The 15346-nt window shown below is 40.8% G+C and overlaps 1 protein-coding gene across 2 annotated transcripts in view; it reads right to left on the bottom strand.

Annotated features, from left to right (window-relative positions):
* Window positions 1–15346, bottom strand: part of ppargc1b (peroxisome proliferator-activated receptor gamma, coactivator 1 beta) — a 93434-nt gene that overhangs the window by 37009 nt on the left and 41079 nt on the right. The window contains exon 1 of one of the 2 annotated variants that reach the window (XM_079352342.1): window positions 4199–4381. The exons of the other annotated variant lie outside the window; for it this stretch is intronic. Coding sequence (XP_079208468.1) covers window positions 4199–4243 — 45 coding nt within the window. The 5' untranslated portion in view covers window positions 4244–4381. Of the gene's footprint in view, window positions 1–4198; window positions 4382–15346 lie in introns of those variants that run through there. 2 annotated transcript variants of the gene reach the window in all.

The following is a 15346-nucleotide window of genomic DNA, read 5'->3' as shown; positions in this document are numbered from 1 at the left end:
CATTTGCTGAAGCTAAAGTTTTTAAGGTATCACACACAATTGGTGGCAGCAGCTAGGGGGAGAGATAGTCACACACAGATTTCCAAATTTTTTAAATACACATTGACAAAAATGCAAATAAATGTTCCCTTCCAATAAATAAATTCTAATGTTTCTATGAGGATGAGTTAATTTATGCTGCAGTCCAAAGTCTGTAGTTGTCTTATAAATATGTGGGTGTTACGGGTGGTCTGCTGCCCCACTGTCTAAACAACACATACTTAAACCTGCTCAGATGCAGAATGATATGTGCAGGCTTGACTTTGCATCAAATTAAAGTACCATGTTTTGTTTTCCTTATTTACTGCTGCAGCATAAATGAACAAAGACATTCAAGTTGTGATGATTTCACTTGATTTAAGTGTTAGTGCAAATACAACAATCTCTCAGTATGAACCAACCACTCCATTGTTCTGATAACTGTGAGCTTTTTTATTGATCTGCCCAGAGAAATCAAAGCCCTGGCTTGTTTCCTGGAAGCTCTACAGCAGGTTCTTTTTGCATTGTTATGTAAGGTCAGTCACAAGACTCGTCATGTGCCGGTGAGTCCTCGCCAGTGTTCTGGACAGTCCAAAGTTCCCTTTAGACATGTGCACACACACACACACACACACACACACACACACACACACACACACAGGGATACACCATCACCATACAAGGTCAAGCTCTCTCCACTCTCGGCTGTAGATCATAGAAGGGTGAAGGAAAAAAGACTATAAGTCTCCTTGGAATATAAGGGATGATTTCTTGTGTAGTACATCCACTGGTGTGCTTCATGAATAATTTGATTTGACCCTCAAAGGCTTTGGTACCGCTAGTTCAGAACTGCTTAAGCACCGGATCAAGAGGTTTTAGACCAAAGACCTATTTGTTGGAGCAATCCCTCATACTTACTGCAGAATTGCTGAAGTACAAAATGCAGTTTGACTCAATTCCCAAGAGGAGAAAAATCGTGTTTTGCTCTATGCTCATTCATCAGAAGTGACAAGCTCCGGTTTTTAAGGGAGTAGAATTAAGCTTAAGATATATGGAGTTCTGAAACCGGCCACAGTTACAAAAAAATAAAATAAAGAGATAGTCATATGTTTACATAATATAACTCTTACTTAGTTGATCAAACTAGCTGAATTTGAATGATCTGAAATCATAGTTTCTCTTCTGGAAAGCTCATGGAAAGCCTTCCCAAACCAACTTTGGTGCAAAAATTTCACAACATATAACTCAAATAAAAACCACGAGTAACGCACGTGATCTCGATAAAAGTGCAAGTGAAACCATTGATCTTTTCCAATGATTATCACCTCAGCAAATATGTTTGATGTCATCAGAAATGAAAAAGAGCTTTGACACATTTTTACCATCTGTTTCCCTCATCGTCACCTTCTCAGACACAAGATCCAAGTTTAACTTTAAATAATCCCAAAAAATCAACGTGTCTTTGAGAAATGCTTTCAATACAGAAAATGGGTGGGAGCTTTGTGTGAAGGTTAAGTGACAGACCAGAGCCCATATAGCTGAAAAATGATGATGGGAGGAACCGGATGGAGAGTTGTAATCACCTTCCAGCCTTGCACACTGAAGTGACATGGAAGATATAAGGCAGCATGCCAGGGCTGGGGACTCTGTTAAGTGTCCCGCTGCCTTGACTCTCACTTTCTTGTAGGTCACTTTGGCAGGAAGTAGTTTATATATGGCACCTCAGATCTCCCCATAGTGCCGCTCCAACTTATATCCACTCATGACCCCCATAAATGAGGAGACCCTGCATATGAACATCAAGGAATGAAATTTGGTCTCCATCAGTGGTGCCTAGCGCTAATTGCTCTGGAGTTTTAGCACTGCATTTTACTGAGACACTTTGGGTCAAATAGGCTTCAGGATCATTGGCTGTGCTTGTATGAATACACTCTAAGTTATTCAAGTGCCAACTAGAATGGTATAGAGCTCCTCAGCTTATCACTATTGGTTCCTTTCAACACATTTTATAGACCCTTCCATCATTTTCTTGGTTCTACCCAGAAACCAAACACTCAAATAGTTACACAGAACTATTTGAGAAACCTGCTACAAAGAGCTCCCTTTAATGGATCCCATGGATAACCCTTGTATGGTAACATGCTTCCATCCAGAACTCTCCATCCGGCAGAAGTGACTTGAAGGGTTTCATTAAGAAACCCAACATGATGGTTCTACTTCTTTATTATTCCACATAACTTCTTGGATTACTAAAACCTACCAACATGGCCTCTAAAACTCATTCAAGGTTACACGATCAAAGAAGGCAGTATACAGGTCCAACATATTGAAATTTAAGTCTGTCCATAAGCATTTCATACTGAGCCGTCCTTTTCATCCACGTGTTACTAAAAACATTTTCTCTCGGTTAGATGGTGAACTAATTTCATTTCTAGCCAGTGTTGCACTGTAGAGGACTCTAACGTTTATTCCTTCTTCTTATTACTTTCAAACTAATCATCAAGAACACATTGGCTGAATATGTAACATATCAATCTTTGTTATTTCCAAGGTAAACCATTGGCATTCCTTAGATTATTCATATCCCAGAATGTTTTTTTCCCTAGAATATCCCAAAAGATCTGTGTATGGTGTTCCACTCTATTCGTACCTGCCAACAAGCTATTATCTGTGTACAGAATATGGAAAAGCTCCTACTATTCTTGTGTGTTGAAAAGTATGTGACATGCTTCATATAAAATCAGACACATCCATTAATTAGCTTCCAATTGACTGTTGTATAGAAAATACATTATGGCTTTGAAAATCCTGACTTTTATTCTATCCATCATGTAACGACCCAGTACACATATGTCGTGACCTTCTGAGGGGCCCCTTTCTTCAGGTTGACAACCAATACTTCATCATGACAGAGTCTCTTGTGACTCAGTGCATCATCTGTTGGCAGGTAATGAGAAGGGAAAGCTGCACCATTTAAACTTCCCAACTCATTTTTCTCCTCTGCAGCCAACAGAGACGGGATGTGCTTAATTACTACGAACAAAAAGGATGCTCCCCTCCATCCGCCGAGCTCCCCCTCCATGTTTAATAAGGGCCACAAAAAGCCAATTATGTGGTGTTTGATTATTGAGGTACAAAGTCAGACAATAAAAACTCACAAGGGTACGGAGGGAAGCTAAATTAGGATGCAGATCAATGGGAATCATTATCTCAAGCTGTTTAATCTTTATTTATCCAGAGAAGCTTGACTGAGCACCAAAATGTTTTTTCCAGCAGCAACCTGCTTTACATTCACAAAGTTCACATGTATTCACAGCAGGAGTAGAGCCCTGTACAAACGCTTTCTCCTGCTGCAGATTGTGTTCTCCCTCTAATCTCAATCTGCAAACAACATCTAAAAATGCTTCCATCGACCCAGGAGCTCAATGTTCAAACCACTTTATACAGCAGCCTGGAGCTCCACTAATGATCCAGCCATAACCCTCTGATCACTTATGTATAATTGATAGCATGAGTAAAGATTAAGCACATTGAATCTTCCTGAATTGGGACATATACACCTGGATTAACAAAAGCACAAAAATAATTGTTTTGTTTTTTTCTCTCAATGACCAGAAATTAGAAATCTAATTATTTCAAGCATCAAAAAATATTTCTACAATACATTTTTTTACTAGATGATGCAATGTCTGCAATATGTAAGGCTGAACGATTTATCGTTTTTCTGATCAAAATGGCGATTTCAAAAAACGCGATCACGTGCTTTATTTAAACCGCGCTTTTTGGCAGTGCTTCTCCCGACTGACCCAGGAGCCGTTGTGTTAATTTACACGCGCCTTCTATTCTGCCAGTGTGTGCGCGTGACTTCTTTAGCCTGATACACAGCTCGACAGATAGCTAACAGTTTTCCTCCAACAAAGAAGCTGACGTTTCTTTGTCCAGTCTTTAATAAAGGAAGCACTGTAAAACTAAACAGACATCAAAACATAAGTTATTCATCTCACACTATGCTAAAAAAAACGAAAAGTCCGCTAGCTTGATGCTAACGTCTATGAGAATTTGAATAGGCATGCTAGCGGTTAGCATCGCGAATGTGTCGATTGTTATTATCTCACGTTGTAACCTTATTAAACATTCTCAAGAGATACAATGCAAGACCTGAACATGAAATGACACTCACAGGCAAATGTTTCGGCCATGTGGCTTGAAGAAAATATAGAGACATCGTTGGCTTCTCTTGCTGCCCAACTTCTGTGAACTAAGTCACCTACGGCAACCCCAAAGGCACAAAATACATCCACACTTAGGACCAGATTTCTGTCAAACTGACACTATAAACAAGAACATCACACCGTCTGTGTGTTTCTACTTAATAAATACATTTAAAATTAATTCTTAACTGTAGTTTTCACTCTATTAATTTAGAGTTCTGGCATTTCAAGTTTTAACTGGTATGATGTCATTTCCTGTCATGTTTGTAAATGTTACTGTACATTGAGAACATTGCACAAGCTTGATTTGAGGAAAATCGTGATAAAAATCGAAATCGCTATTTCTGCCAGAAAAATCGCAATTCAATCTTTTCCTAAAATCGTTCAGCCTTACTTATATGAATGCAACAAAGACTCACTGTGTTCATTCATGAAGATGTATAACTTGACTATATGCCTGTCTACATTTCCAGTGAGATGTGGGTAGCCACCTGTTCAGGTTGCCAGTCTTTCACAATGACTAAAGCTTAGTGCCAGACAGAAATTAAAAACTACAGGCAGTATATCCTGCAAGTGGATTTAAATGGAAAATAATGTATACTTTTAATACTAAATTTTAATTAAAAAAATTAATGCCTCTTTATCTACATTGGCTTTTTATTACAGTGTCAGATACAAAACAACACTGTATGCTAACATAGAAGTTCTTGATAATGAGGTTCAGAGGTCAGCTATGGAACAATCTACCCTCAGATACACATGAAGATCACATCACAGCATCACATTTTCTATTCCCACTGGTTTATAACGGAAAGTGTCGAGCTAAAAGAGTGCTATAAAGCGAAAATTAAGATCTCTTTCGTTTTGATTTCCCTCAATGAAACGTGCTTCTGACAAACCGACTGGTTGGTCGGATCCTCGGAGACAAACAGGAAGATAAAGACAGAGAGTTTGTCACTCTGCTCCCGCTGGACTTTCTCTTCTCTTGGAAAAATGAAAGATGAATGAGGGACGAAATACAAATGGGAAGAAAGGAAACATTACCCAGGATGCAACGTTGCAGACTGATGCTTTGATCAATGCAGTAGTTCATTCAGACAATGCACTTACATTCAGGTAACCCTTCAGTGTGTCTGTGTATGTGTAGCTATATTTAGCTCCTATCCTGATGCCATGCCAGTTCTGCCTCAGGCCGTCGGTCACTTGAGGAGCTGCTGCCAGAACCAGATGACCCCACAATACACCCCCACTCCCACCCCCACCCTACACACACACACAAACACACACGTCTGAAAGCTTGATGATGCAAGTCAATGGGGATTATTGTGGAATCAATCAAGTCTAAGCAGATGAGCTGTTGCGGCGTTTGTGTGTGTGCGTCCATACGTTTGTACGTGTGCGAGTGTGACCTTGACCTGACGCACCGTCGCCACCACATGAGAGATAAAGTGATTTATGTGAACAGTGGCTGCAACGTTTGAAAGAGTTAACGGGAGGTTAGTGTGGCCGTGAGGGGATCTGTGCGTGGATGAGTTTACAGAGAAAGAACTTTATTACATTAGCTAACATTTAAAGGAACATTCTGTCTAATTCCAAGATCTTAAGTTCATTTGACTTGAACTCGGTGAACGTCCAGCAAGTGAGCAGTCAGTCAGTGAGTCATGAGGTCAGAGTAACTAAACTGTGTGTGTGTGTGTGTGTGTGTGTGTATTTAGTGTGTATGTGTGAATGTGCTGAGATGAGCACAAATGAGGCCAGTGAATTTGAGGAATTGAGACGCTGCCGAAAATCCAATTGCTGAAGAGTACTCACTGTTCCCATCACTGCTGTTGCTGTTTGCATGTTTGTGCAAGTTTATGTTCTGTCTTCATGCACTTGTGTTGGATAACATCACTCAGCAACCTCTGTGACCCCACCATCTAAACACCAACACACTCTTTCTTTACTCAGTTCTTCCATCTATAATTTAAATGGACTTCAATGCAGTATTGAAAGAGTCCTATCCTTAAAGGTGCTACCAGCAACTGCAACTTTACAATGTGAACTTAAGACACCATTGGAGGGGATATATTGTAAACACAGGTACAGTATAAATCAGCAGAGTGATATAAAACTGTGAGCAACATTTAGCAACATATAGAGGCCAAAAAAAAAAAAAAAACTCATGATGAACAGTCATCGGCCGAAAACTGCGCCGGGTTTGAAAAAAATGGGATAGAGGGAGAGATGCAGGACGAAGGATAGGGACAATATAGGTTGAACTATTTTGGGAATATCTAAATATTGTGCAACTGACTGGAAGTTGAATTTTTCTCTTTAGCTTTTCTGCCATGATTTACTCAAGTTCTTTCACACTGAGCAGGCTCCACTATTTCCAGAGCACACTACAGCATTGGGATGATACTGTCTCATGTTAGATAACACAACAACCTTATATCCTGCACACATGAAGAATGATGCAAGAAAGGTTCTGCTCCCGATCACTGCTGCTTCATTTAAGCTTTAACTGCAATAACTCTAAATTCAGGTACTGTGGAACTAATCTCAATCTGTGCAGGAATTTTACTGCTCTTATACATGTGAGGGATTAGACCAAATCCAATTAAACATTTGTGACAAATTTAGGATTATTTCTGTCCGATCATCATCATCATCATCATTATTCTGCTGCTGCTGCTGCTGCTGCTGCTGCTGCTGCCAGGAATATTGTAACAGCAAACCTGACCTTTGAGCTCATTAGAATGATTTTCTAAATGAGACAAAGGGAAGCAGACTCGAGACAGATAGAAACATGAGGGAAGTGCATTAATCTCATATTGACTCAGATAAAAACACAGATTTCAACATACTGCCACACTTCTTTATTTGAACTCTCTGAAAGAGACACACAAACAATCATCATCCCCATCAAAGGATCTCTCTTCGTCTCAGACACACATACCCTTTCTCTTCCCTCATATTGTATCTCGGTCTCTGTATAGACACGCGCGCACACACACCAAATGATTTCTGGCCTTCAGTCAATACTACAAGTGTTATTGAGCGCTGTTGATGCCGCTTCCAGTCTGGACTCAGAAACACTCAGAGTTCTATCAAATGCTCATTCTCTCGCTCGTGTTTCTGCTGGACAATCTAAGACTAACTTTAAAAGGTGAAACCCTCAGAGGTTTGCACAGCAGAGTTGGGTAATAAGAAAGTTTTGGACTGAAGGATGCTCAATCTCGAGTCTTTTTGTTTCAACATTGTAGAGTTCATTTTTGTTTGATATTAAGACAGATAAGGTTATGATTTAGCTTTTAATCTGACAGACAAGAGTTGTAACTATCGGCCTGATTTGACAAGTACAATTCTTTTGTTGGGGGTGGTTAGATATATAGGCCCTAGATATAATTACACAGACATAAAAAGAACAAAGAAAGGTTCAAACTTCAAGGACAATCAAAATAATTTGACAAGGAAATAACTCTTTTGATCAATTTCTTTTTAATTTTTTTTTTTTTTTACATGTTTCAACAGGTGTAAAACTGATATAGGCAAAAATCCAAAGCCCTGCCTCTCTACCTGGTGCACCAACAAACCCTCCTAAATGAGGGGAGGACACAACACTAATGCACTCATAACCTCCTTAATGAGCCTCATAAATAATGCTAATGACTTCCCTAATAATCCAACAAATAAAAGCCATTAAACAGCAAACCTAAAAGATTGGCAATAGCCAGCACAATTGGTAATTTGTTCAAAATCATCCAAATGGCATTTAAAGTAACGGCGTGAAATTTGAAATGACGTCACGAGTCACTTTCTTTGGTTAAGTCAAGGTTTGCTGGGGTCACTTTATGCATGGAATCCAGTCTGTCTACGTCTCTTCCTTCCTGCTGGGAGATCCATTACCCTGATCTCACCTCCAGCCAACCTCTGTCACTCTGAAACATAATCTGGCTGGATCGCTCCCTCGTCCACCGCCATCCCTCCATCTTTCTATCCCTGGACCAGGAAGAAGGGCAGCGTCGCAGCGGCTAAATCTGGAAGCTGCAGCACAGGTGAACCCACGCCTGTCCCCTGCATGTAAGAGGCTAATGACACAGGGATGGAAATACACACATTAAGCCAGGCAGACTTTCCTCGATTTGGCAGGCTGATTAAAGTGAAGCATATCGCTCTGCTGCATGTGCACGTGGGATGTTTGCATACAATATCTATTCTAGATCTTTAGATGAAATTTGCTTAATCCAGCCAATTATTGGTAAACTATTCATGGATGCATTTACCTACAAATTTTTTTTTTTCCCCTAACACATGAGGTGGTCGCAGCAGTAGTTCCTGCTTTATTCTCTGAACTGTCAGCAAGGCCACGCCCACTCCACACCCTCCTCCTCGCCTCGTCACTAAGCACCCTGCTTAATTGTCGTCAGATTAGCAGTCAAAGCTAAGTCGGACTGTTCCACTGGCCGACGGATAAAGCCACAGCCAATCAAGAGCGAGTGAAGGGCAGCACAGCAGCTTGGTGAAACGCGAGAGGGTCGAGAGGTTGACAGATGCTGAGCGGAGAGCACGGACAGAGGGGAAATGTGGGGAGAAAACTGCTACCTCAGAAAGTAACAAAAAAGTCAAAGTCAGAACTTCCTTTACCCTTGATTAATCCAAAATAGATCCAATTTCTATTTTATGTTTCCGCTAAATACCCATGTTACGCATTAAGAACAGGTCTCTTTATGTTTGAAAAAAAAACCCAATTGTAATATCTTTCCTGTGTTTAACTCTAAAATCTATTATTATAATACGTTTCTTTCAGATGTCAGTGGAGGTCTTTCTCAGATTCCAAAAGCTTTTTTTTTTTTTTTTTGGGTAGGGTTTAAAAATGTTCTTAACGTTTTTTTTATTTGAGTGGAAAAACTGTGTTCCGGTTGTGCCAGTTATTTCTAAAGACGGCAAACACAAAAACAGCTCTACTGATTTTGCTGCATACACTTGATTCTTTTCTCGCTCTGAAGAAGAGCAAGAGGTCAAATTCTTTATACTTATTAAGTTAACAGCCATCTGTTTCTACTGGATAAGGGAATGCAATGGAATGAGGCAAAGATGCTTTATGTTGCTCAACTTCAAGCTTTATGCTCATTAAACGGAAAAAACAACTTTTGAGCTTAATCTAAAAATAATGTGATTCACCTTTAAACACACCTACAAGTCAACATTGCAATCCCTCCAGGGTCAAACTTTAGCTGAACGAATCTGTGCATCCAAAAAAACAACAAAAAAAAGAAGACAGTGAGTATGAGTGACAGAGTGGCTGAGGATGATGACAGAGGGATGAAGACAAGACAGAGCGGTGGGCTAAAAGGAGAGGAGAGCTGCCGCCTTGTCTGTGCAGGTAACAGGGCTGATGGGTAATGGGATCGGAGGGGGAAAGCCGATTCAGGGCTCAGAAATAAGAGCGGTGGTGGCAGATGAGATGGCGTGGAGGCCCTGCAAGCCAGTTTCATTTAGGGCTACGCTTCAGTGTGGAACAGGATGGAAAGACAAAGAGGACAGAAAGAAACACTGGAAAAGTTTCTGATGATTTTTGTAGACGCACTCAAGAGCTGGAGTGGTTTTCATCAGTTTCGCTTTCAGTTGAGCTATTGGAGTATCATATGGGGACATGATAAATACTGAATGTGAAGAGACAGAGGCAAATGTTTTCAAATCAGAACAAGCTTATATTGAGGTTTTGTTCAAAGAACAGTTGGGTCCAGACTTATAAAAAATGCTCTCCCCCTTTATAATGTTTGGGTAGACTATTGAATCAACATCTATTCCACATCAAAATGTCCTCTGTGTCCTCTGTCGTCACTCCCCTGACATGTGGATATGCAATCTCTTAAAGCACTGGTAACCACTTTCCATCTTCCCTGAGAGACCTCTGTTGATTAAATTGCCAGTGTGCAGGTTTTAACCCTCAGTGTGTACCATGTCCCAGTGTCCGATGTCGGGCCATCCCAGTATCTAATTCCCTCACAGTGGAACTCGGCCTCTAGCTGCACCACAAAAAACCTGCACTCTATCAATCCATTAAAGCCTCTGTACCAACAAGTTTGTCTTTGTCCATTGATTCTGTTGAAGCGCAAATTTAGCAAGGAAGTATAATTATTATTATTTTTATTTTTTTTGCAATAACTAGACATATAGTTTTACTATCAAATCAATCTAATAGTTCGATGTACAGTAAGGGTCCGAGAATCAGAAAGAAGAATCGAGAAGTGTATGCAGAATTGTTGTGCAGGTTAGGCACCCGTGATGAGGCGTGGCAAAGCTTATCGACCCGGCTCTGAGGAAACAAGATGGCAGCAGCCCAAAACTCCAAACGCAAGTCTTTATCATAGTAGTTAACACCAGGTGGTGACATAACAGTGGCTTCATCCACTTAATATGTGCAATCAGGACTTCAGACGGAATCTATCACAGCGGGATCCATCTATCCGATGGCATTATCAATAGCTTTGTTAGCAATTATTGGTGTAAACTTATCCTGGCTAACCAGAAGATTGGATTGGCTAGCTCCAAAACTACACACCCAACTGCAACTACAGTTTATCCATCATTTCCTGTCCTCCATCGGGACATCTAGACTTTTCTTCCCTTCTTTTTTTTGGCAGTGAGTTGCAATTTTTTGCCACCTTAGTGTTCAAATAAAATACAAATATATCTCCATTCTTTCCTCCTTTATAGTCATCATTCCTACGTTGCCACATTACAAAATCCTCCCTCCTTTCATCTTTAGTCTGATCTCTCCCTTCTTTTTCATAAAGCCCACCATGTGCCCTGTCAGGCTCCATCTTCCGTTTGCATTAATGTTGCCTTAATGCATGCGAGTCCTGCTTATACATGCTTGTCTCTGCACAGGAGGCATCAAGGTCAAACCTCCACAATCATTCCCAGTGAGGAACTCATTATGAGACAACATGAGAAACACCCATAAACCCATGCAACACCCCGCTTCTCATTTTTCCCCTCCCTTTCTTCCTGTCACATGCGATGGACGGTTAGAGGCATGACACTCATTATTCCCTGCAAATTTAACTCTCTATAGGTCTGCACACAATCCTTAACACTGGGTTTGACCATGTTTCTTGCATGAGGGTGGTCACATTTTAGGTTACTGGCATTAAACATTACCTAATTGTGACTTCCTATAAATCTGTTAGTGATCGCGCTTCAATAATCCATATGTGTTAAAACCAGCTGTCTTCATCTTTCCTGTCGTCCATCCGCCCCTCCAATCTCAGCTGGTAATCTATCTTTTCAGGCAAGCAGCGTTTGGAAAGCTCTTAACAGGATTGGAGAAAATCAGAGTGGGCCTTATCACATGGGTCGCGTCAAAGGTCAGACGAAGGGGTTAATTATGGGCTGTATGTGTTTGTGTAAGTGTCGTGGTGGAGGCTGATACTAATTTGGATCCACAGTAGGAAGCCCTGACTAATAAACCTTGTGTGTTTTGTTACCTGTGGGTGCATTTCCTCGAAGCACAGTGTGTTTTTGCAGCACACATACACACACACACACACACACACACACACACACACACACACACACACACACACCTTTCCCTGACCCCGATTACAACTTGGCGACTCCACCAATTGCGTCACACCCCACTCATTCTGTGTCTTCCAATCCATCAGTTCACCTGACCTTAATTCAGTGGCAGCAGGCCGGCCAATCAGATTAGTTCACCTTTATTTAAAGCTCCTCCGATGGGCAGTTTTGACCCTGATCACAGCCAATAACAACTAATTTGCCAGACTTCCAGCATTTGTTAACCTTAATATGTTTATAAAATTTACTCATTAGCTGGTCAAAAGCTATTTGATCAGCAAGAAAGAGGAGTAACAACATTAATAACGTTTTTCGTTTGCATTCGATTTTGAGTGGCTCATTTAAAATTGAATAAAACTTTTTTGAAATCTAATTTAAGAAGTTTTCTAAAGAGGTTTGAGTCCAGGCTTTGGCCCAAACACTTTGGATTCTGGTCTGTTATCAGCCCCGCTGGCTGACCCTGCAGCAGCCTGCTGTCTGCTGCTGTTTTGTCGTCCTTCTTGCTTCCTGACAACGCCGTCTGCAAAACAAAAGGACGATGATGCAGCAACACAGATGCTTTCTGCTTATTGTGACGAAAGGATAGCTCAGGCTTCACAGAGGAAGAGAGCTGCAGAGAGGAGGGGGAAGGACGTTGGAGGGAAATACGAACCTGCAGCTCCTTAATACGATACACCAGCGGGCCTTAATCAATTATCAAGAGTCAAATTAGATAATGTGTCCATGTGGGGGACGACCTCATGTACAAAAACTCCCCTGAGAAGAGCTCTTATACTCTACTTGAATCCTGGACAAAAAAACTTTTAAAACATAAGAGGTGTTTCTTCATCATTAGTTTCCTCCACAGCGGCACCTACCAGACGACACAGCCGAAAAATCTGAGACTGAAAGAAGGGCGTCGTACGGTGAAAGAAAAAAAAGAAAACGAGAAACCTCGTCTAGTCAGTTAATGAGCTGAGAAGCTGTCATCCACAGGCATGCTTGTCGACATTATTTTTGTGTCCCAACACTTTTTGTAGCATCCAACAAACTTTTGTACAAGAAGAGTGTTGTTATTATTTAAAGTATAGCAGCAAGTACTTCTCAATACATTTTTGTTACTGACCAATGGGTGACCATGTCACAAAGTCAACTTTTTTAAAATTTCATTCAGGCTTACACTTCTTTCGAGAAAACCTCGACGATGAGAAGTTTTGTTTGTTTTTTGTATCACTAAAACTTAAACTACTGATGAAATTCGCAAAATCCATTTTTAATGGAAGGAACAAATAACTTAATGGAAGGGGAGAAACTAAGACGAAGGAAAGTAGAAAAGAGAAGGAAGCAAGATGGGCCAGAGGCTCGCTGCCAAATTGGTCCACTCAGCGGGCCGTAAAACAGAGGACATGCAAGAGTCTGAAGGAGAATTTAAAAAAGAGAGGCTTCTTCAATCAATAAATCAATTCATGGATCAGCTGTCTTTAAGATTAATCAATCAGCCGATGGATCAGACTCGATGAAAGTGAATACTAAGACACAAAATCGTTCCGAAACTCTCTCCCTCTCTCTTTTAGGCAGCTCAGTTGCTAACACAGTCTGAACAGAAGCAAAATCCTGATGCTGGAAACCTGAGTACTCGCAGCTAATTACACTAAAGCATAAACAAAACCTGCCTCTGTGCGCTTAAAAGTACATGCGCCTGCATTTGTGTTTCTGTGTGTGCAAGACAAATAGTAGCTGATTGGGATTTCTTTGTCAGTTGCAGCCTGCAGAGCTGCATCGTGAAGATTGGTGGTCGGGCAAACGGACTTCTCATTACTGAGTGGTAATGTGATGCCTATAGCTTTCAAGGACACACACACCCACCCACCCATCCCCCACACACATACACACACTTTTTCTCAAAACTCTGATGCTAAAAATCTAAAAATGTAAACAAAAAACAAACAGATAAAACACAAAAATACAGACATAAACTCTGGAGAGGTCTTATCACAAAGACATACATTTATTATCAGTGATCCAAAGAGCCCATTTGTGACTAAATCTATAGTCTCAATTCAATTGTCATGTGCTGTGTTGCCCTGCAGCAGGGTGGGTCTAGCTAGCTGTAACTAATAGAAAAAGCTTATCACAGCTCCACCACACACACACACACACACACACACACACACACACTCAGATACACACCGGTGGCTCCCCAAGGTCGTTGTGGGATTTCTAAGAAACGTGCAGATAAGCAAAACTCAGCATGTGAACTGTGGGGTCCGAGGTTTGAGACCAAAAAAAACAAACAATAGAGATACTGTAGGAGGAGGAAGAGGGATTAAAGGAGCTGGTATAGCACCTAGCTTCTAATATAGATTCATCAAAGCTAAATGAATTGTGACACATTTGCATGATTAAGGTAAACAAAAGAGACCGTGGTGGAGAAGATGGGAGGAAGCATTGATCTAATTATGACTGCATTTCCCATCATCCCCTGATGGTCCTCTTTATTAGCTTGAATGAAAAAGAACACATTAGACATACCATATTTACTTCTTCTATCTGATGCCATTGAAACTTCAATCACTTTAAATGAGCACTTTTTAATTCATTTGAATGTCATTGAGACAAATGGAAGACATAACCAGTTTCTCTGTGAATGTCTAAACGGCTTTTATCCTCATTTCCTAATATTTCCCTCAAGTCGTCCAACACATAAAACTACAAACGTCCATTATTTATACACTCTGATACAGTCGTACTATCAGTGCTGTGAGCCTTGTTAATTATTGGCTCAATTAACCAATCAATAAGACAAACAATTATTGTTTTATATATATGTATTATGCATGTGTTACTGTAGGTATTAGAATATATTGGGCTATTTAAAATAATCCTTATCTTCAGCCTTAATGTAACATTGTGTCAGAAAGTCATGTGGACGAAAGACACACCCACTGAATGACGAATGACACACCTACTGCTGGTTACCTCTGCTGGCAGCTGTCACACGCACACGCATGCACACGCACGCACACGCACGCACACGCACTCTATAGGGGTTGGCAAGTCAGTCAGCACTTTGGTATCCTTTACACAGAGACAATGACAGTAGGTGTCTAGTGTTACCACAGTTTGGACACCATGCACCTGTTATCCCACACGTCCAGTGCACATGCATGTATGAACAGTTTGACCTAAGAGGAAAACGAGGGAGACGCTCAAACCTTGAATTAATGATGACATGATGACGAGGTGGCACCATCTACAGCTGTGTGCGTCTGTGTGTGTGTGTGTGCACGTGATCCAGGTACTGTATCCAGGCAGACTAAGCACTTACATCACTGTGACAAATCTGATCAGCCTGGCCACACATTCACAAGCGTACACGCGTATATTTGCAGAGAGAGGTTGATTTATGGCCTTTCTGTATCGCAGCCGTTCTTTTAATGCGAACACTGACGAGTTTCATAACTGAAGTCGTACATCGAGGAAGGGCGGCGAAAAGCAGCAGGGAGAAACGAGTACGTAAAAGAGGTTGTAAAAAAAATGCAAAAAAGAGTGAAGGTTCAAAAGCA

This window comes from Symphodus melops, assembly GCF_947650265.1.
Source record: "Symphodus melops genome assembly, chromosome: 9".
Lineage (NCBI taxonomy): Eukaryota > Metazoa > Chordata > Actinopteri > Labriformes > Labridae > Symphodus > Symphodus melops.
The sequence above is the reverse complement of the archived record's forward strand: the minus strand, read 5'-3'. Positions and strand labels throughout refer to the sequence as shown.